The sequence below is a fragment of the Scylla paramamosain genome, chromosome 15 (genome assembly GCF_035594125.1).
Source record: "Scylla paramamosain isolate STU-SP2022 chromosome 15, ASM3559412v1, whole genome shotgun sequence".
Lineage (NCBI taxonomy): Eukaryota > Metazoa > Arthropoda > Malacostraca > Decapoda > Portunidae > Scylla > Scylla paramamosain.
This window is the reverse complement of record NC_087165.1, coordinates 1188285-1209743: the sequence shown is the minus strand read 5'-3', so window position 1 is coordinate 1209743 and position 21459 is coordinate 1188285. Positions and strand designations below refer to the sequence as shown.

General features: G+C 38.6%; 1 protein-coding gene across 1 annotated transcript; it reads right to left on the bottom strand.

Moving 5' to 3' along the window:
* Positions 1 to 561: 561 nt before the first annotated feature.
* Positions 562 to 21056, bottom strand: LOC135107184 (uncharacterized). Its single transcript, XM_064016860.1, has 6 exons — positions 20896 to 21056; positions 20136 to 20292; positions 13150 to 13291; positions 9752 to 12726; positions 1653 to 1773; positions 562 to 1277 (listed from the first exon to the last, which is right to left on the bottom strand). The coding sequence occupies exons 1-5, from the start codon at positions 20980 to 20982 to the stop codon at positions 1655 to 1657; spliced, it is 3480 nt and encodes a 1159-aa protein (XP_063872930.1). The 5' UTR covers positions 20983 to 21056; the 3' UTR covers positions 562 to 1277; positions 1653 to 1654.
* Positions 21057 to 21459: the final 403 nt, after the last annotated feature.

Genomic DNA, 21459 nt, shown 5'->3' with positions numbered 1-21459 from the left:
TCAAGCTAATCTGCCCAACTCCACTCCATCCCCAATCACACCAGAGCCACTACACGACATCTTTGACTCCGACTCTGAGTGACAAGCAAAAGTATATATACTAGTAGCACAATGCATAACATCATGTTAGCTCTTTTGTGACTAGTGCAGTGTGTATAGTTACATGACAAATTAAATGAACACTAAGTGTTTAGTTGTGTAATGTTAAGGGAACTCTTAAGTGACCAGTTAGTGCATTGTGTACAGTGTTTAATAACAAAATATACTGTTAATATCTATCTAGGGAATTATAATATGCATATAATGTCCAAACAAATATGCTGTATATAACAATAAACGTACAGGTTTATGTACATAGAAATTGGCCAAAAATGTGTATTGTCAAATAAACTGAACTTTTGGAAAAACCATTGGCCACCTTGCTCGCTATATATATATATATATATATATATATATATATATATATATATATATATATATATATATATATATATATATATATATATATATATATATATATATATATATATATATATATATATATATATATATATATATATATATACCAGATATTTCAAAACATAAGCCACATCCAATACAGGATCTTATGGATGCAGTATCCAGTCCACCTTTCTCCTCCCCATCACTTCCCTTCTTCTTCCCTCCACGCAGCCGCACCATCTGAAGGTATCACACTTGGTCACCTCTACCAAAACACAAATCCTTTCTTCACCGTTACATCTCTTCAAAAGTAAATAAATATTTGCAGAACTTTGACATAATGGCTGAAGCACTATTACACATCCCTGACTCATCCCTCTTCAACACTCAGGTTATAATAATCCCTGAGGTTGATGTGAGAACACCTTGGCACACAGAAGCATCACAAAGTTGGAGGCACATCCCTGCCTCCTCCCAATGCTTCGTGAACCACTAAAACTCACCAAACAAAAAACTCTCAAGGGAAAAAAGTTAAAATCACAAAACTATAATTGATGAAGCTGAATTTTGCTGCACTTGTGGAGAACAGAATTTCTAATGCTTTGGAAGATCTGAGAACATGAAACCTAAAAAAAAACACGTCATTGATTAAAAAAATAAAAATGGTAATCAAACTGAGGAGTACCAATAACAAAAAACACCTCCAAAGTTGATAAGTAATGCAAGGCAACATAGTTACCACTGCAAGTGGGCAGCAGGTGGCTGCTGGCACAGCAGGACAGCGATGCAAGTGGAGGCTGAGATGCCCAGCAGTGCCTAGCGTGATAATTCAGTTGCTGAAAATAAAGCAGCATAGTGACTGATTGATGCTACCAAACTGAAATCCCAAAACTAAAATGTTAAAGGTTTGGTTTTACTGAATTTTTTTCATAGTTAACAACTTGCACTTCATAATATGGTCTATGCAATAGTTACAGATGCAATAATTTTAACACAATATACAGACAATATATAGAAAGCAATGCAAGGATGTACAGACCAAAAGTTGTAAAAAAAATCAAATAAGGCTGTTAAATTGCATCCTTTGAATCCAGAATGATAAGGTGCATCCTACAAAAAGATAAGGAAAGGGGAAAAGATTCACTTTCTCTTATATAAGCACTGTTCATGCCCAACAAAAACTAGAGTAGTAATAATCTCAGCAGCCTGACCTTTATGATGAATCATTCTCAAAGCACTTTCGTTTTCTTGCACTTGGTGGACTCCTGTGTGGGATGGAGACCTTTGGTGACTCCATGCTTTGCCTCTGCTCATCAGAGTCATCCCGGCCACCTACAGGAGTGCACAATGAAAGAATTTCTATGGAAAGTTGTGAATTTATGGATAAGAAATTGATGGCTGAAGAATACCAGGGAAGAGGAGTAACAATGCAGAGAAAATATAGTAAGATTGAAAAGGAATGTAATAAAATGAAAATTATGAACACAAATATAGAGGGGATTGTGTCATGTATATTGGAACTAAGGGATATTTCAAGGAATAACAAATCATATATTGTATGTTTAACAGTGACCAAATAAAAGAGGAAATAAGGTAACATTTGCAGAGAAATAAAAAAGATAAAGGTGGGGAGGAGTGTTAATATTGGTGAACAATGACGTCTTTGCTGAAGTGGATTATGGTGATGGGATGGCAGAAGTTTTGAGTATTGTAGTTGAAGATGGCAAAAGGAAAAAGAGGAGGATTACTGTCACATGTATACCACCCAAAACAAATGCATGGAAGACAAATGAGTATAAAGAGATTTAAGGGGAAGAGTGGAAATGCTTGGAAAATAAGATCAGAAAAACAAATAAGGTGTTGCTTATGGGTGACTAATTGCAAGAACGTAAATTTTGGAGTTTGAGCTAGGGGAAGGTGCAGATTTCTGGAGTGAACAGATAATGCAATTAGCAATGGTAAATACTCACTGTGGAGTATTGGATTGATGAAGCTACAAGATAACAAAATTAAGGGTTTTCTTAGTTTCAATATACTAAGAGCAACCTTCAATGTTTGACCTAGCATTTAACAGGAAGCTGGAATACAGGCCAAATATGAAGTATCTGCTTCCATTAGGAAAAAATTATCATGTTGTAATAGAGGTTAAATTAAAAGGGATAAAAGCAAAGGACTGGAAAGAATACATAAATGGCAGATTAAACTATGCAAGAGCAAATTTTAAAGAACTTGAAAAATTTTATGGAAGTATAAAATGGGATAAGCTGTTGAAAGACAAGGAAGTATAGATAAAATATGAAATACTATTAGATAAGTACAATGAGGGGGTATTTCAATTTGTACCAATGCACAAAGTGAAAATGAGCAGGCATAGTTGGTATAATGCCAGATGTGGGAAGGTCGAAAAAGACAAGGACAAGGCATGGAAGAAGATGAAGCAGTGGAGAGAGAGAGAGAGAGAGAGAGAGAGAGAGAGAGAGAGAGAGAGAGAGAGAGAGAGAGAGAGAGAGAGAGAGAGAGAGAGAGAGAGAGAGAGAGAGAGAGAGAGAGAGAGAGAGAGAGAGAGAGAGAGAGAGAGAGAGAGAGAGAGAGAGAGAGAGAGATATGAATATCTAAGGATAAGAAGAGAAGAAAGGAAATAAAAAAAACAGGATGTAATGAACAAATGTAAAGAGCACTTCTATTGATACATAAATGGTAAAATGAAATGTGGAGATATTGTTGTTAAGTTAAAAAGAGGCAGGACGTATGAGGCGCTTAGTTCAGGAAGTCAATGAGCGCCACCAATAAAATCCCAAGAAAATAGCATTCAAAGTTTCATAGTGTTCAAAATAGTATATCTTTGAAACCAACCATACAATTTTAATGGATTGTGCATGAAAACATAGCTGAATGTCTTGACTATGGAGTGAACCCAATAAAAATGCTACATTTTATCAGTATTTTGAATGGTGAAACAATAAACATGGCTTTCTTGAATTCGAGTATGATCACATTTATTATCATATCTCATTAAAAATCAATAATAAATCAAATATTTTATGCAATGCAATGAAACTCCTACATAATGCTAAAACATGTTGTTTGATATGGCCAACAGATAATTTTTTTTTTTTATTTAAAAAAGGAATATGATAGAGAGAATAACAAGATAAAACAGAATATAGGTGTACAGTATGAACTGAATAATAATGGTGAAAAAAGAATTGGAGAATTCCCCATGAGCTGCATTGCTGTGTCTCTACAGGACCAATTATTGGTTTAACACCTAGGTGGAAAGGACAGGCAACCGTCCTAACCCCCACCCTTCTCTCTCTCTCTCTCTCTCTCTCAGTATTGTATGATAATGTGTGAATATTTCTATAATTTATCTGTTCATGGTGATTGTTTTGTGTAATCTCGATTTGGGGCAGAGCAGATTCATGGCACTGTCATGTCACTCACATTAGTGGCTTTGTTTGTTGGAGCTTTTTCTCTGGAGGATCCAATGATTGAACCTCTATTGGCCCTTCTCTTCTAAAAACACTTATTCTTGTTGTAAATAAGTTCTTCCTCCTGATTGTGAAAAGCACGTGAATTGCTTCCGTCATGTGTGTCCCTTGAGAGGCTGACCCACCCCTCTCTCTGACATGAGTCACCTAACCCTACCAATAAGCACCCCAGGTGTTTGACCTAAATGACAATGCAGCAGACCTATGCTGTCAAATGTGATATTTACATAAAATCAAGACTATTTATTATCTTAAAACCCTAACTGTTCGTAGCACTGCATGGTTTGATGAGCTAAATAATCCATACTTAATATTTGAATTTCAGTAAAAGTAAAAAGAACTGATATATTTAAGAGAAACTGTGTGATGTGGCAGGGTAACTAAAGAATCTCAGCCAACAACTAAGCATTTTTTCAGAGAATAAAAAGAGTATAGGCCGATCGATATCACTGTCAATATCACTCAAGCAAGCACAAAAACACTGTATGCAAATGAAGAAGCACAAGATAATAAAAGGTAATCCAAGGAAGATGTGCACACCATGCTGTTTGAATGTGTACTGGAGAGGGTTGCAATGTGTGCTGTGATTGGCTAAGTGTGGCCGCCATTTTTATAATTAGGCAGAGTGGCCCTCATCGACTTCCTGCTTACAAAATGCGACAGCCTCTCCTCACCCAGAAATGTAGCTTAACAATATTAGTAGATAAAGAGAATTTCGACCACTTAAGAACATCCAGAGGAGTGCCCTATATACCTCTAAGATACAGGAATGGTTGGAGAACAGTGGTAGACCTCAGTTTGGGCAGAGGTGGCACTTATGAACTTTCAGAACTAAGTGCCTTATATGAAGATAATGAAAAGATGAGCAAAATTATGAATAAGATTATTAAATCTGCATTTAAAAAGCAAGCAGATTTTGTAGCACCTACAGGTGGAGTGTCAAATGAAGGATTACATGAAATAATGGTGGAAAAATCTGAAATCCACAAGCTGTTTAGTGACTTAGATGTTAGAAAAGCAATGGGACCAGATGGTATGTCAGTGTGGGTATTGAAAGAATGTAGAGAACAACTAGTGGAGCCAATCTGGAATGTGATAAATCGTTAATTGAAAGAAGGAACAGTGCCTCAAGAATGGAAAAGAGCCAATATAATACTTATCTATAAAGAAGGTAACAATATGGAGTCACTAAACTATAGGCCAGTACCATTAACTAGCATCATAGGTAACCTCTGCAAAATTGTAATAAAAAGAAACAAATGGATCCAGTATTTGCAGTCAAAAAAAAAAAAAAAAAAAAAAAAAAAAACTGGGGTTTTTCGGAGTTTAAAAAAATTCACAAAAATTGAGTTCTATATCATATTAACAAATAAGATCCAGTATTTGCAGAGTCAACAAATAAAAAAATAACCTAAGTGGGGTTTTTCGGAGTTTTAAAAAATTAACAAAAATTGAATTCTATATCATATTAATGTACATATACATTAAAAATGTAAAAGCGTGACCCATTCACTTCCTGTACAGTACAAGTTAATACATACTTTGTCCAACTGGACCAACCTGTATCAGAATGACCTAAACAAATGTCTGATCTTCATTAACAGAAAATGGGAAAATCTTTCAAGATCTAACTCCTCTCATGACTTCTGGTACTCAGCCAAAAACGTTTCCACTAACTTTGCTTTTTCATCTTTCCCTCCTTTATTTCAACCTGATGGAACCACTGCCATCTCATCTATTTCTAAAGCTGAATTCTTCACTCAAATCTTTGCTAGAAACTCTGCCTTGAATGATTCAAGACTTGTTCCTTTCCTCTTCTCCATCCTCTGATTACTTCATGTTATCCATCAAAATCCTTCACAGTGATGTTTTCCATGCTCTCACAGGCCTAAACCCTCAGAAGGCTTATGGACCTGATGGGGTCCCTCCTATTGTTCTCCAAAACTGTGCCTCTATGCTTGCACCTTGCCTAGTCAAACTCTTTCAACCCTGTCTAGCAACATCTATCTTTCCTTCTTGCTGGAAGTTTGCTTACATTCAGCTTATTCCTAAAAAGGGTGACCATTCTAATCCCTCAAACTACCATACTATTGCTTTAATTTCCTGACTCTCTAAAGTTTTGAATCTATCCCCAACAGGAAGATTCTGAAATATCTCTCACTTCACAACCTTCTATCTGACTGCCAGTATGGGTTCTATACAGGACATTCTATTGGTGATCTAGATTTCCTTACTAAGTCTTGCTCATCCTCTTTTAGGGATTTTGGTGAAACTTTTGCTGTTGCCTTAGATATATCAAAAGCTTTTGGTAGAGTCCGGCACGAAGCTTTGATTTCCAAACTACCCTCCTACAGCTTCTATATTTCTCTCTGTAATTTCATCTCTTTTCCTTTCTGACCGTTCTATTGCTGCTGTGGTAGACAGTCACTATTCTTCTAAATCTATTAACAGTGGTGTTCCTCAGGGTTCTATTGTCACCTATTCTCTTCCTATTATTCATCAATGAACTTCTAAACCAAACTTCTTGTCCTATCCACTCCTACGGCGATGATGCCACCCTGCACTTTCTCACGTGTTTTTGTAGACTTCCAACCCTTCAGGAAGAATACAATTCTCACAAGGAAGCCACAGAACACCTGACTTCTGATCTCTCCAGAATTTCTGACTGGAACAGAGCTAACTTAGCATTGTTCAATGCCTCAAAACTCAATTTCTCCATTGATCAACATAACCTTCCAGACAACTATCTGCTCTTCTTCAATGACATTCAACTGTCCCCCTCTTCTACACTGAATATCCTCAGTCTGTTCTTTTCTTATGATATAAACTAGAAACTTTACATTTAATCTCTAGTTAAAATAGCTTCTATGAGGTTAAGCATTCTAAGTCATCTTTGCCGGTTTTTCTCACCCCCCCCCTCCCCCAGCTGCTAACTCTGTACAAGGGCCTTATCTGTCTATGTATAGAGTATGCTTCATATGTATGTGAGGTTCCACTCATACTGCTCTTTTAGACAGGATGGAATCAAAAGCTTTTCACCTTATCAACTCTCCTCTAACTGTCTGTCTTCAGCCTCTCCCTCACTGTCACAATATTGCATTTCTTGCTATCTTCCACGGTAATTTTCATGCCAGCTGCTCTTCTGATTTTACTAACTGTATTTCTCCCCTCCTCCCACAGCCTCACTGCACAAGACTTTCTTCTTTCTCTCACCCCTACTCTGTCCATCTCTCTAATGCAAGAGTATTCTCAATCATTCAGCCCTTTCTCTGGTAAACTCTGGAACTCCCTGCCTGCTTTCATATTTTCACCTTCCTATGACTTGAACTCTTTCAAGAGGGAGGTTTCAAGACACTTATCCTGTAATTTCAGTGGACCTTTTTTTTTTTATTATATTTTTGTTGCTTTTGACAGGTTCCTCTCCTACATGAAAAAAAATAAATAAATAAATCTTTTGTTTCCCACTAGATTACTTTTGAATTGCTTATTTAAACTAATTTACATATAACTGAGGAATAAACAAAAAAAACTCAATAACCCCCTTAAAAAACAGTAAAACCACCCAAAAAAAACTCAGTGGGTTGTATTAAAAAAAAAAACCCGGGTTTTTTCCAACACTGAGTATCTGGAAGAAAATGAAGTAATTACAGAAAAGCAATTTGGATTTAGACAAAGATCATGTGTAACAAATCTGTTGAGTTTTTATGCAAGAGTGATGTGGTGCAAGAGATAAATGGATGGATGCTGCATATATGGAGGAGAGAGAGAAAAAAAAATGTGGGTTCCACACATGAGCCTACTGTGAAAATGGAAAATATAGGTTTAAAAGGTAAAATATTAACTTGGATGCAAGATTATTTGAAGGCCAGACAAAGGAAAACAATAATTAGAGATAAGAGTTAAAGCTGGAGTGTGGTAACAAGTGGAGTACCACACAGATCTGTATTAGCACCATTACATTTCAGATTTACATAAATTATATGCAAAAAAGGATCAAATAGTTAAATTAATGCAAAGTTGTTAATAGCTATAAAGAGCCAGGAGGATTGTAAGGAGCTACAGAGAGATTTTGATAAAATCTATGCTTGGAGACTAAAATGGACACTTGAATTTAATCCCAAGAAATGTCATGTGTTGGAAATTGGAAAAAGTACAAGGAGATCTACATGGAACTATAAAATGGGTGAAGATATGATAATGAAAAGTAATGAAGAATAGGATTTGGGGGTAATTATTCAGGGCACAGAGAAACATATCAATGAGATATCTGGTTCCACATACAGGATGTGAAGTAACAATAGAGTGACTTTCATCTACATGGACATGGATATGATGAAAAAAATCATTACAACTATGACGCCCAGGTTGGAGTACATTGCAGTCACGTGGTCTCCACATAGGAAGAAAATTGGAAAGAATATAGGGACCATATTAACAAAGAGTCTCAGAGTTGGTCTCAACCTTCTACTTAGACTTGTGCTTATTTCTTAAGTGGTCTCAAATTTGTGCTAAGCCGAACTCTTAAGTCTCAGTATGAAATGGTGACAGAACAAAACAATAAAATTTTATATTTCTCAATTTCGAGTTTAGTGCAATATTTACATTTTTGGATTAAATAGCAAAAAATGATAATTTATCATCAATTTTATAAGGATATGAGTGCATAAATTAGTGTTTTTTAATAAATTAGACCCCATTCAAGGAGCATGTATTTTGTCTTTGTTTACATCCTTGAGCCAGCATTGTCCCACCACTCCCCCTCCGCAGCACCTCCTTTCCTGGCCTTTTTCTTTAGTATGGAGGAGATGATGACCCCTAAGCTGAAAAGGCCAACAGATGAAACCCAGCTGGACTGATGGCAAGACTTTCCCATTTCATCCAGTCAGTATATGAGGAAAGATATTGCCTGAAAAGCTTCACTCATTCAGTGGCACAAAAAAAGCTGCATGGGGGTCTATTACTAAGAAGGTAAATGAGACACTCTAACTATAGGACACATGGAGGTTCAAGGTCATTATTGCTGCAGAGCTGCACTGTAATTATTACTTTAATTACTAGTGTCAGTGCATTACTTCTTCATGTGGGACTCTTCAAGGCATCTCCTGCCAAATATGTCACAAATAACACTCCTGCAGTCTTATTCTATATATGTCCAACAGTTCAGAGTCACTTACGTTAACAAGAACATCCTTATGGGGCTGATCATTCTTGAGGTGGTGGGCTCAGGCTCAACAGTCAGCCACCTTTGTTTGGTTAACTTAGTCTTAGCATAACTCTTAAAGTTAAGCAGACTCTGGACCTGTCTTAAATTCAAGACTTAGACTAAGCACAACTTGGGAAGTTAAGCACAACTCTGAGCATAAGAGTTGGGCAGAGTCAAACTTCTATGGTTAAGAATCTTTGTTAATATAGCCCCTGAGGACTGCAACAAAAATAGTGCCAGAACTGAAGGAAAAGACTTATGGAAGAAATGAGATTAGCAACATTGGAAGAGAGAAGAGAAAGGAGAGACTTGATAATAATCTACAAATCAATAAGCCAGAGAAAAGATAGACAGACAAGTTTTGGAGGTACATATGAGGAAACAAGTTGTATGAGAGGACACAAAAAAGATTAAGAAGAGTAAATGTCTCAGTGACACTAAGAAATATTGTTTCCCATATCAAGCAATGATCTCTGGTATAGTTTATGTGAGAAGGTGGTTACAGCTGTTAGTGCAAGCAAATTTAAAGAGAAATTGGATAATTGTAGATATGGCGACAGGACAAATGAGCTTTAGCTTGGACCCTGTACAATACAACTAGGTATATACAGCTCACCTCCACCTCCAGTCACAGAATGCTGGTCCGTGGAGGCATTGCCATCACTCTTGGGGCTGCAGCACAGAGTGATTCGGATGTTGATGGGCCTCCGTATTTGGTTGCAGATGGTGATGCTTAAGTTCTGATCTGACGTGCTACACTCACTGCTGAGTCTGCTGCTTTCCACCTTCTGTCTCTTGCTAGTTCTGCCACTGTGCTGAGCTAACTCCTGTTTGTCTGAGTCAGTGCATCTGTGTTCTGAGATCATCACAGTCAAGTCTCTTCCTACCTTATCTGGACTGTCTTTCTCATGCTTGGTTGCTTTGAAATCTAAATCTTCCACACTCACACTAAGATAACTGTTTTTTTTTTCATACTCTTCATGCCTGATACTGTTTCTTTGGTTCATGCCACAACTCCCTTTCTCACTCTCCTCTTGTTCTGTATTTCTTTTCTTTTTCTCTTTCCTAAGGTCTCTCTCGCCTTTTTCACATTTACTATCTCTGACCTTTTTCTTTTGAGGTGTAGCAGGACTTGATTCTGTTACCTTACAGTGACCTGGACTTTCATCTAAACTTTTCTTTTTCTTCTTAGGTTTCCTTTTTATTTTCTCAATTCTGTTAGCCTCTTTTTTGCTGTATGATTTCTGTTCCTCAACAGTAATGCCAGTGTTTGATTCTGTAGCTGATGTCCTGTCAGCTCTTGTACGTTTCCTTGATGGAGCTTCATTCCCCGGATCAATTTTGTTTTTTGAATGAGGTGATTTCCCATGAGTCTCTTCCCCTTGTTCACTATTGTACATTAAAATATTCATACATGGTGGACTTGTCACACTTCGGTCTTCCTTATTTTCTTTATCCACAGATCGGATGGTATTTAAGGCTATCTTGTCCATCTGCAATGTGTTGTCTTTATGAAGTGATTTTTGTAAGCCAGCCAGTAACTTTTCAGTGTCAAGAGGGAGACCTTCTGTCCATCTCATTAAGGATTCTTGTCTTTTACTTTTACTCTTGAAATGGTGCTTGCTGGTTGTCAGTGTGGGATCCTTGGCTTTGGGTACTAGTGTGATGTCTCTTTGTGATGACGTTTCTGCCTTAGACTGTCTATTTTCAAAATGGCAAGGTAAATCTTTAATACAATCCATTACTGGGACTTTAAAATTGCTCTTTATTCTTTTTGAATGAAATGGTGCAGATTTAATCTTATCTAATGATTTTTGAGGGAATTTATGTTCTAAACCTAAAGATTTCTCAAAATTTTGTACATCTATTTGTGAATCACATATTTCTTCACATGGAGATTCTTGTTGTGGTTCATTTAGTTTCCTCTGAACCTGCACCCAATCTTCACCTTCGAGCAATGTTTCCTCTTCAGCGACACAAGTGGCGACACTGGAACCCTCTATAGGGCTTCGGTGCATTGACACAGATTCCCATAACCCATCTGTAGTTTTGCTTGAGTGCCAGTTATGCATTCCTGAGGAATTTTCTTCATTTCTAATGGACTCACTGTAATGTTCCTCTGCCAGTTCCCTGAACAGAAAATGCTCCAGATCTTCCATATTCAGTTTTTCCAACTCAGCCAGGCTAATATCTTTTAAATTCCAATGTTCTGGTTTCTGACTTTCAGACTCTTTGCTGTCTGGTGACAGCAAAAGCTCACCAGATTCCCTCTCTTGTGTTAAAAAGAATCCTTGGCCACACTGACTCAATGGTGCAGGCTGATCTGGGGAGGAAGCACTATCTTCATCACTTCTTGAACTGATGTCTTTTTCATTTTTTTTTTCTTTATCTTCACCACTTGCACTACATTCTGGTTTGTCACTTTTTAGTTCACAAATATGAAAGGAAGTTCTGGTGTCAGGTACATTTTGTGCAGAGTCTGAGGAAGCAATAGAACATTTACTTCTGTCTTTAGTATTTCTCACACTTGTCTCCAAAGTAACATTCACATCATGCCTTGCCACTTTAGTATTTATGCTTAGTGATTCATCAAAGAGCAGTTTTTTCTTTTCTGGATTTTCTACACAAGTGCTCTCTACTTCAACCAAACTACCATGTTCCTCTTCCTCCTCTTGCTGTAGAAAACCATCTTCTACTCCTTGGACTTCATGGGCTCTTTCCTCTTGATAATCAACAGGCTGTCTATTGTCACCAACACTTCTGTCACTGCCAAGTCTATGTGTCAAGCAAGAGATGGTGCTGGTGTCTTCTTCTGGCAAGCAATTTTGATCTGCATCCACCACTGTTTTGTTGCTCACTGTTGTGGTGCCTTTGCTATATGACTGATATAATTTCCTATTGCTTAATCTGATTCTCATGGGTAGAGCAGCAGGTTGGGGCACTGATTGTTTTCTCTGAGGAAGCTTCCTTTTCTTTCGTGTTCTTGATTTAGCTTTTACAGACATACTTTCAGAATCCTTCTTTTTTTCAGTGGAATCCTGTTTTCCATCTCCTCTATCGTTAGATTCAGTATGATCACCAAAATATTTCCTTTTTGATGTCACACTGGGAAGGCTTTTGCATTTTTTTATTTTGCTCTGAGAACAATGACCATCTTTAGTTTTTGTAGCACCAGATGATGAGGCAAATTTGTTATTAGTTTCCTGACATATAATGCTAGTGCCATTCAATTCAGGATTCTCTACAAGTTTCTTTTGGTCTCCGCAACTCTCATCTCTGGTCTGAGTGCTGGTGAGAAAATTTTCAGAAGATGCATAAAAAATGTTTCTTAGAGATCTTGGTGACAATCCAGTCTCTTCATTCAAAATATAATGGTTTGCAGAATCCTTAGATGGTGAAGGTTGTGTAAGATTCTCCTCACACTCAGTAAAATCATGCAGTCCTTCTCTTTGAGTCTCCTGATCAAGGTCCTGAGATATAGTGACAGCTGCAACCTCTGATGTTTTCTGCGCTCTCTCTTGGGTACGTTGGACGGCCTTCTTTTTTTGGGATGTAGTTTTGCTCAGAGACCTTAGTGAGATGCCTTTCACTCTGAAATAAACAGGAAATATTTATGACATTCCTTAAAAGCTGGGCTTCATGTTCTCCTTAAGTCAATTTGTCACCTTCAAGCTTGTTTTTAAGAGGAAACTGGGTCATGAAGAAAGGAAGAGACATAACATGTAATAAAAAACAGGGCAGATTGTTCATAAAAGTATTGAATGAAGGCAGGAAGCAACTAGACACAATGAATATGAAGGAATAGAGAAAAAGTAAGAGAACAGGAAATGAAAAGGAATTAAAAATATGCCAGAAAAAAAAAGGATAAACGAAGACAAATTTGTTTTAAAGATGACACAATATAAAGTCTTTTGTAACATCATAAAATATATATAACACAGTGAATTACAATATTTATTCAGATTACCGTTGCCTTTTGTTTTCTTATCAAGAACGTAAAATATGTAGCATTACCTCTTCCTGTCTTTCTTGGCAAGCAGGCTAAAGTGCCTCATGAAAGCTCTTTGAAGGTCTACGAGGCCTATTGATTCTTCACTCAGTTGCCAGTGACCACTTGCCTGCAGGACAGACAGGGGGTGACTCACGTGCTGCTCATCTGTTGACAAAAGTAACTCAGTATCAGAATTCATCACCATTATCATTAATACCTCCACAACATCACCTTCATGAACAGCTCAGCACAACTCATCACCACCATCATGAACTTTACTGATACCACTTCCATCACAAGCAACTCATTAGCATCACAACCCTTCACCATCACTGTCTTCACCAACATCACCTCTTTCACAAGCATGTTGAGAGGCAAGATGGGAGGGTGGGAGCAATGAGTGTATATGAGAGATGTGGCATAAGTGTCTGTGTGCATGTGGAGTAAATTTCAGCAGTGAAAGGAGTGAAAAGCAGCACAATGAGATCATATGGCTGTATTGAAAGGATGAAGAGTGAAGAGTTTGCAAAGAAGGAACATGAGTAAGGACAAAGTTAAAGGTGCTAGTAGGAGAGACACATTACTTGCAAGGTGGAAAAACATGTTTGTCTTTCTTCTTATGCATGGGAGATAGACCAAGGATAAAAGCAATGCTGGAAAGGGATAGAGACCTGCTAATCATCTCTGTCCCCCTCCCTCTTCCCCCCACTGAAAAAAAAAAAAAAAAAAAAAAAAAAAAAAAAAAAATTGCAAGGAAGAGCCAATTCAGGATGAAGTGCCTTAAACCTCCCTCTCTTGAACATGCTCATGTGATAGAGAGAAATGAATATTCAGTCTGAGTTCCAGATTCTACCAATAAAAGAAAAGAAAGAATGAAAGAACTGGTCGACTCTTGCATCAGGGAGGTGAACAGAACAGTGGTGAGAGTAAGTAGAAAGTCTTGTGCAGTGAGGCCACAAGAGGATGGACACGTATGAAGTTAAGATATTCAGAAGAGCAGTCAGTATGAACTTAGAAGGAGGAGGCAGTAGACACCTGCCGAAATGATAATTACTCCCAGTGAGGTCTAAAGCACTGTTCAGGGGGTGCTGTGAGCTTATCATTAAACCCAGCTGTGACCTCACTGAACGTTTCCCTTTGTGTCTCACAACACAAGGGGGCAGTCACAGCCTGCCCTCTAAAGACAACTCTCTTCCTCCACACAAAACTACAAGCACCTAATAACACACACACCTTTCACTCAAAAATTTTAAAATCATCATGGCGACTCCTACACCAGCCTCGGAGTCCCCATCTGGGGAGGGGACCATAAATATCCCCAGGTCGGACTGCCTTTCTGTCGACGACCCTAAGTGTCTTGACACCCCCCTCAACTTTTTCTTCATTAACTTCTGCAACATTCGCGGTCTAAGATCTAATTTTCAATCTGTAGAACACCACCTCTCCTCTTCTAAACCTCATCTTCTTTTCCTCACTGAAACTCAGGTGTCTGAGGCAACTGACAGTAGCCCCTTTTCTGTTCCCTCCTACTTTCTCTATCCTCATTTTCGATCCAAAGCTGGATGCTGCGTTTATGTGCGCAATGACTTAACCTGCTCTCGTGCCCACGCTCTTGAATCTTCCGAGTTTTCCACCATCTGGCTACGACTACAGAGTCACTCTCATACTAAATTTATCTGTGCTGTATACCTCTCACCTAACTCCTCTGACTATAAGAAATTCTTTGACTACTTAACTTCCAAAGTGGAGCACATTCTGACCCTCTTCCCTTTTGCAGAGATCTCCATTCTTGGAGACTTCAATGTTCACCACCAGCTTTGGCTTTCCTCTCCCTTCACTGACCATCCTGGTGAACTAGCCTACAACTTTGCTATCCTCCATATCCTAGAGCAATTGGTGCAACACCCTACTCGTATTCCTGACCGTCTTGGAGATATGTCCAACATTCTTGACCTTTTCCTGACCTCTAATCCTTCTGCTTATGCTGTCACCCTTTCTTCTCCGTTGGGCTCCTCCGATCACAATCTCATATCTTTATTTTGTCCTATCACTCCAATCCCTCCTCAGGATCCCCCTAAGCGAAGGTGCCTCTGGCGTTTTACCTCTGGTAGTTGGAGGGGCCTGAGGAGGTATTTTGCTGATTTTCCTTGGAATGACTACTGCTTCCGTGTCAGAGACCAGTCTTTGTGTGCTGAGCGCATAACAGAGGTGATAGTGTCTGGCATGGAGGTATACATTCCTCACTCTTTTTCTCGTCCTAAACCTTCTAAACCTTGATTTAACACAGCATGTTCTCGTGCTATACATGATAGAGAGGTGGCCCACAAAAGGTACTTAAGCCTTCCATCACCAGAATCTCATGCACTTTATATTTCTGCCCGGAACCATGCCAAGTCTGTTCTCCAACTAGCCAAAAACTCCTTCATTAACAGAAAATGTCAAAACCTTTCAAGATCTAACTCCCCTCGTGATTTCTGGCATCTAGCCAAAAATATCTCCAATAACTTTGCTTCTTCTTTCCCTCCTCTATTTCAACCAGATGGCACCACTGCTATCACATCTATTTCTAAAGCTGAACTCTTTGCTCAAACCTGTGCTAAAAACTCTACCTTGGACGATTCTGGGCTTGTTCCTCCCTCTCCTCCACCCTCTGACTACTTCATGCCACGTATTAAAATTCTTCGCAATGATGTTTTCCATGCCCTCGCTGGCCTAAACCCTCGGAAGGCTTATGGACCTGATGGGGTCCCTCCTATTGTTCTCCGAAACTGTGCCTCCGTGCTTGCACCTTGCCTAGTCAAACTCTTTCAGCTCTGTCTGTCAACATCTACCTTTCCTTCTTGCTGGAAGTTTGCCTACATTCAACCTGTTCCTAAAAAGGGTGACCGTTCTAATCCCTCAAACTACCGTCCTATTGCTTTAATTTCCTGCCTATCTAAAGTTTTTTAATCTATCCTCAACAGGAAGATTCTTAAACATCTATCACTTCACAACCTTCTATCTGATCGCCAGTATGGGTTCCGTCAAGGCCGCTCTACTGGTGATCTTCTGGCTTTCCTTACTGAGTCTTAGTCATCCTCTTTTAGAGATTTTGGTGAAACTTTTGCTGTTGCCTTGGACATATCAAAAGCTTTTGATAGAGTCTGGCACAAAGCTTTGATTTCCAAACTACCCTCCTACGGTTTCTATCCTTCTCTCTGTAACTTCATCTCAAGTTTCCTTTCTGACCGTTCTATTGCTGCTGTGGTAGACGGTCACTGTTCTTCTCCTAAATCTATTAACAGTGGTGTTCCTCAGGGTTCTGTCCTGTCACCCACTCTCTTCTTATTATTCATTAATGATCTTCTAAACCAAACTTCTTGTCCTATCCACTCTTACGCTGATGATACCACCCTGCACTTTTCCACGTCTTTTCATAGACGTCCAACCCTTCAGGAGGTATACATATCACGCAGGGAAGCCACAGAACGCCTGACTTCTGATCTTTCTAAAATTTCTGATTGGGGCAGAGCAAACTTGGTACTGTTCAATGCCTCAAAAACTCAATTCCTCCATCTATCAACTCAACACAACCTTCCAGACAACTATCCTCTCTTCTTCAATGACACTCAACTGTCCCCCTCTTCTACACTGAACATCCTCGGTCTGTCCTTTACTTATAATCTGAACTGGAAACTTCACATCTCATCTCTAGCTAAAACAGCTTCTATGAAGTTAGGTGTTCTGAGACATCTCCGCCAGTTTTTCTCACCCTCCCCTAGCTGCTAATTCTGTACAAGGGCCTTATCCGTCCACGTATGGAGTATGCTTCACATGTCTGGGGGGTTCCACTCATACTGCTCTTCTAGACAGGTTGGAATCAAAAGCTTTTCGTCTCATCAACTCCTCTCCTCTAACTGACTGTCTTCAGCCTCTCTCTCACCGCCGCAATGTTGCATATCTAGCTGTCTTCTACCACTATTTTCATGCTAACTGTTCTTCTGATCTTGCTAACTGCATGCCTCCCCTCCTTCCGCAGCCTCGCTGCACAAGACTTTCTTCTTTCTCTCACCCCTATTCTGCCCACCTCTCTAATGCAAGAGTTAACCAGTATTCTCAATCATTCATCCCTTTCTCTGGTAAACTCTGGAACTCCCTGCCTGCTTCTGTATTTCCACCTTCCTATGACTTAAATTCCTTCAAGAGGGAGGTTTCAAGACACTTATCCATCAATTTTTGACCACTGCTTTGACCCTTTTATGGGACTGGCATTTCAGTGGGCATTTTTTTTATTAGATTTTTGTTGCCCTTGGCCAGTGTCCTTCCTACATAAAAAAAAAAAAAAAAAAAAAAAAAGAGATAAAAGACTGCAAGAGATACAACACTGCAGTGAGGGGTTGAAGAGAGTAAGCCAGAGGAGAAACATTGATGAGGTAAAATGCTTTAGCCCTGTCAAGAGTTGTGTGAATGGACTCCTCTCCCTACGGGAGAGGCATACTCCATACTAGGGCAAATAAAGCCACTGTATATAATAAGCAACTGAAGACAACACTACAACTATTACTACTCCTGCTACTACTACTACTTCTACTGCTATAACTACTACAAACACTACTACTACCATAGGTGGGCACTATCACAATAAATTATCACAATGAATCACAATAACAATATCAGGTTACTGGTTATCTAATAATTATTTTTTCCACATTATTGATTCATTGGTATCACTGATACTTTTGGTTCCAAACTAGTGATAATTGATAATTTTCGTGTTTGGAACATAAGCATATTCAAGTTTTAAATTTCCAAAATCAAATGTAGTTATTTTACTTAAAACAATATTTTTCATTAGTAGAAAATGGGATAAACATTGAATTATATTTTTTTCCAAGATTTTTCAAAGTTTTCTAAGACAAAGATAAAAACGAAGATTTGTATTCATCACCATTTTCTACTTCAAATATTAATATCGTTATCACTAGTATCGAAATTTTGGACTTAACAAGTTATCGGTTATCAGGTGATAAATTTATTGCCACTTATTGATTATCAGCTATCACCAATAAGGTATCAATTTATTGGCTATTTATGCTACTTACTGATTATCAGTTATCACCAATAAGGTTATTGTTATCAATTTATTGGCTATCATGATAAATTTTTTCGTTATCATGCCCAGCTATGGTCACCACACCTGAAACAATGACCCTTGAATCTTTGCACTCCTCCCCATCTGCCACTTGTCTCCCTTGTTGAATTAAGTCTCCTCAACCTTGCAGTTGAGCCTCTTGTTGTGACCACTACCACTTTCTGGCCTCCCCTTGAATTTCCCAACATTAACACTCAGGCTCTAGTAATGAAGTCACTCACACTCAGTGCATCAAAATCCTTCACTTACTTCAATTCTGTTGACATACAGTCAGGAAAACCAGTGATAAATGCCAACTTAACAGCCAACTCTGGTCCTTCTTCCTTCCAACCAGCGAGCCCAGCCAATCTCCTTATTGGTAGAAACATCCACTAGCTCTCCTGTCTACCTCAATCTATCAATTTCCTGTAGGCCTCAAACCTTCCTTGTGGAGATGCTTCCTTCAAACTGTTCTTTATCTTCTCTACATCAGTCTGGTCTTCCTCACTCATCTCTAAATACAATGCTAATGCATCTCCTAGATACATTGGAATAAAGCTGGTCAGATTCTTTATTTCCATTAACTTTGTTTCCAACGGTGCCTTTTTCAACCAGGCTATGACATCACCTGATCCGTCAAAGCACCTCATCATATCCTTACTGATCTTAATTTTTCCCAATGTAATTATCAAAAGCCTTGATAGCTTGTTGTTGTTGAGAGAGAGAGAGAGAGAGAGAGAGAGAGAGAGAGAGAGAGAGAGAGAGAGAGAGAGAGAGAGAGAGAGAGAGAGAGAGAGAGAGAGAGAGAGAGAGAGAGAGAGAGAGAGAGAGAGAGAGAGAGAGAGAGAGAGAGAGAAAGTCACACCTACTTCCAGCCAAGAAACTTCTGGTCTACCTTAAAGGAATAACAACCAGCAGCCTTTATCACCTCTCCCTCCGTGTTGTAGACATTCCTGAACACATCAAATCTCCAGGCACCCTCATATGGTAACCGCAGAAAAATTCCTTCCAACATGCTGACACTCTGGAAACCTGGATACCAAAATTAAGGCCTGCAAATCACCACAAAAGCAGAGAGCCAACATCAACAGACACAGCCATGATAACCACCCAATAGAATGACGGCCAACAGACTGGTTGCCTGCTGCTAACCTTCATCCCTCCTTACCTTTTCCACTGTTGCCAACTCCCAAATATGCCTAACCACATGTACCATAATTAAGCCAAAACAATCTATTTACACCACACAGATACTAACTGTACACAGGTGTCTTTATCTGTCCTTGTATGGGGCATGCATCCCATGCACAAAGGGACTCCACTCACACAGCCTTACTAAGCACAGTAGAGTCAAAAACTTTGCACCTCATCAACTCACTTCCAGTAGCTCCTGTAAGTGACTGTCTTCAAATCTTCACACTTCACTACAATACTGCATCTCTTGCTACCTTCGATCATATCTATGGTTACTGCCCTTTTGAAATTGGCCATTGCTTGCTTTCCCTTCCTGTGGTCTTCCTGCACAAGACTTTCTATTCATTCTCATCTATTCTGCTTCCCTCACTGATACAATAATTACTGAGAGCCCAATCTTTCATCCCTTTCACTTATAAACTCTGAACTCTGTTTCTGTTCTTTCCCCCTTATTTTGTTTCTCAGTGATGTTAAACTTTTTTGAGGAGTGGCAAAGTAGTGAGCTTTTAGTTTCCTTTTTTTTTTTTGTCACTGGCCAAAATGCTGCACATGTACACACATTTAAAATTTTTTAGCACGTTAGTGATCAAATCAACATGACCATGTCAACCAAAGTGAATTTTAGTCAGTGTTCAATGTCTTGACATTACACATTGTTACTATGAGAGATACCTCCCTCCCCTTCCTTTCCTGTCTTGTCCTCACCATCCAGTGGCTGGGAAGATGATGTGGCATTCAGCAAGGAGCTCTTCTGGCAGTAGTAGTGCACCTGACCATCAGACACTGCCTTGGAATGTATGCACATCCTGGTCTCAATCCCCTGAGCTGGAGGCTGCCTTTGGTTCTGGATGTCCTCAATCATCTGTGCATTGGCATGTATTACAGTCAGTGACATTCGCAATTAGAACTGCCAATGTGAGCATCACGTTGCACAAACTGGCAACTTGCTCCTCCTTGGTCTGAAAAATATCTGCTGGGAGAAAATAATTACATGGCAACTTGGGTTAGTCTCTCATATGTTTTTGAAAGCATAGAATAATGAATTCAGTGTCTGACATATTGACATATGGGTAAGTTATCTTTTTGTGACTGCTCCTTGCTTCAGCTAACAAAATAGCTGTGTTTGTTTTCAACAAGGTGTCCTATCGAGGTTACAAAAGATAACTTACCTGTATGCCAATATGTCAAACACTAAATCCATTACTCTATGCTTTCAAAAACATACAAGGGATTAACCTAAGTTGCCATGTAGTTATTTTCTCCCAGAAGATTTTTTTTTTTTTTTCAGACTGAGGAGGAGCAAGTTGCCAGTTTGTGCAATGTGATGCTCACGTCAGCAGGAGTTCTAATTACAAAGGTTGCTGATAGTACTTTCATATTAAATTAGTCATATAATCTCTACACCAGCAACTCAAAAGTCAAAACTTATGTTTGCAAGTCTTAAAAAGGCTTGACACATACGAACCTGCAACAATTCATCAGCATCTCTGTCAGTTGCTCCTGGAAGATCTTGTGATAAAATGTCATGATACAGTGGTGTCTTTAATTGCATACCATGAAGAATGGACCTGAATTTTTTTCTGTCATCCACAGACAGACTTGGGACATTTCTGGTGATGACATCCGTTATCTGTAAGCAAGAGATCAATGTAAGAGGAACACAATTAACTTCATTCTTTTGTTAAATACAAAAGACTTCAATGGTCATCATGGACTGAAATGCTCTTGCATGCATCTGAAGGCAAAGAACACACAGATTATGAACTTGGTAAAAAATCAATTCAAGAAAGGAAAATAGTTGAGCTTGTAAGAACTTGTATATATTATATATATATATATATATATATATATATATATATATATATATATATATATATATATATATATATATATATATATATATATAAAAGAGCCTATAGATCAGTATTTCAAGGGTACTATTGTGTAATACCTACTCTAAAGATCACTTGACCAATAGAAGAAAGTTCATATACACTGCCTTCCTAAGTTTCATGCTTGCTTTTTTTTT

What these genes read in the sequence shown, in the direction of transcription:
- LOC135107184 (XM_064016860.1), bottom strand. Translation starts at nt 20,982, where the DNA reads ATGCAATTAAAGACACCACTGTATCATGACATTTTATCACAAGATCTT. An exon ending in ATGCTGATGAATTGTTGCAG is followed by an intron (nt 20,293 to 20,895) that starts GTTCGTATGTGT and finishes GCCAATGCACAG; the next exon opens with ATGATTGAGGACATCCAGAA. An exon ending in GCCAAGAAAGACAGGAAGAG is followed by an intron (nt 12,727 to 13,149) that starts GTAATGCTACAT and finishes TGTTTATTTCAG; the next exon opens with AGTGAAAGGCATCTCACTAA.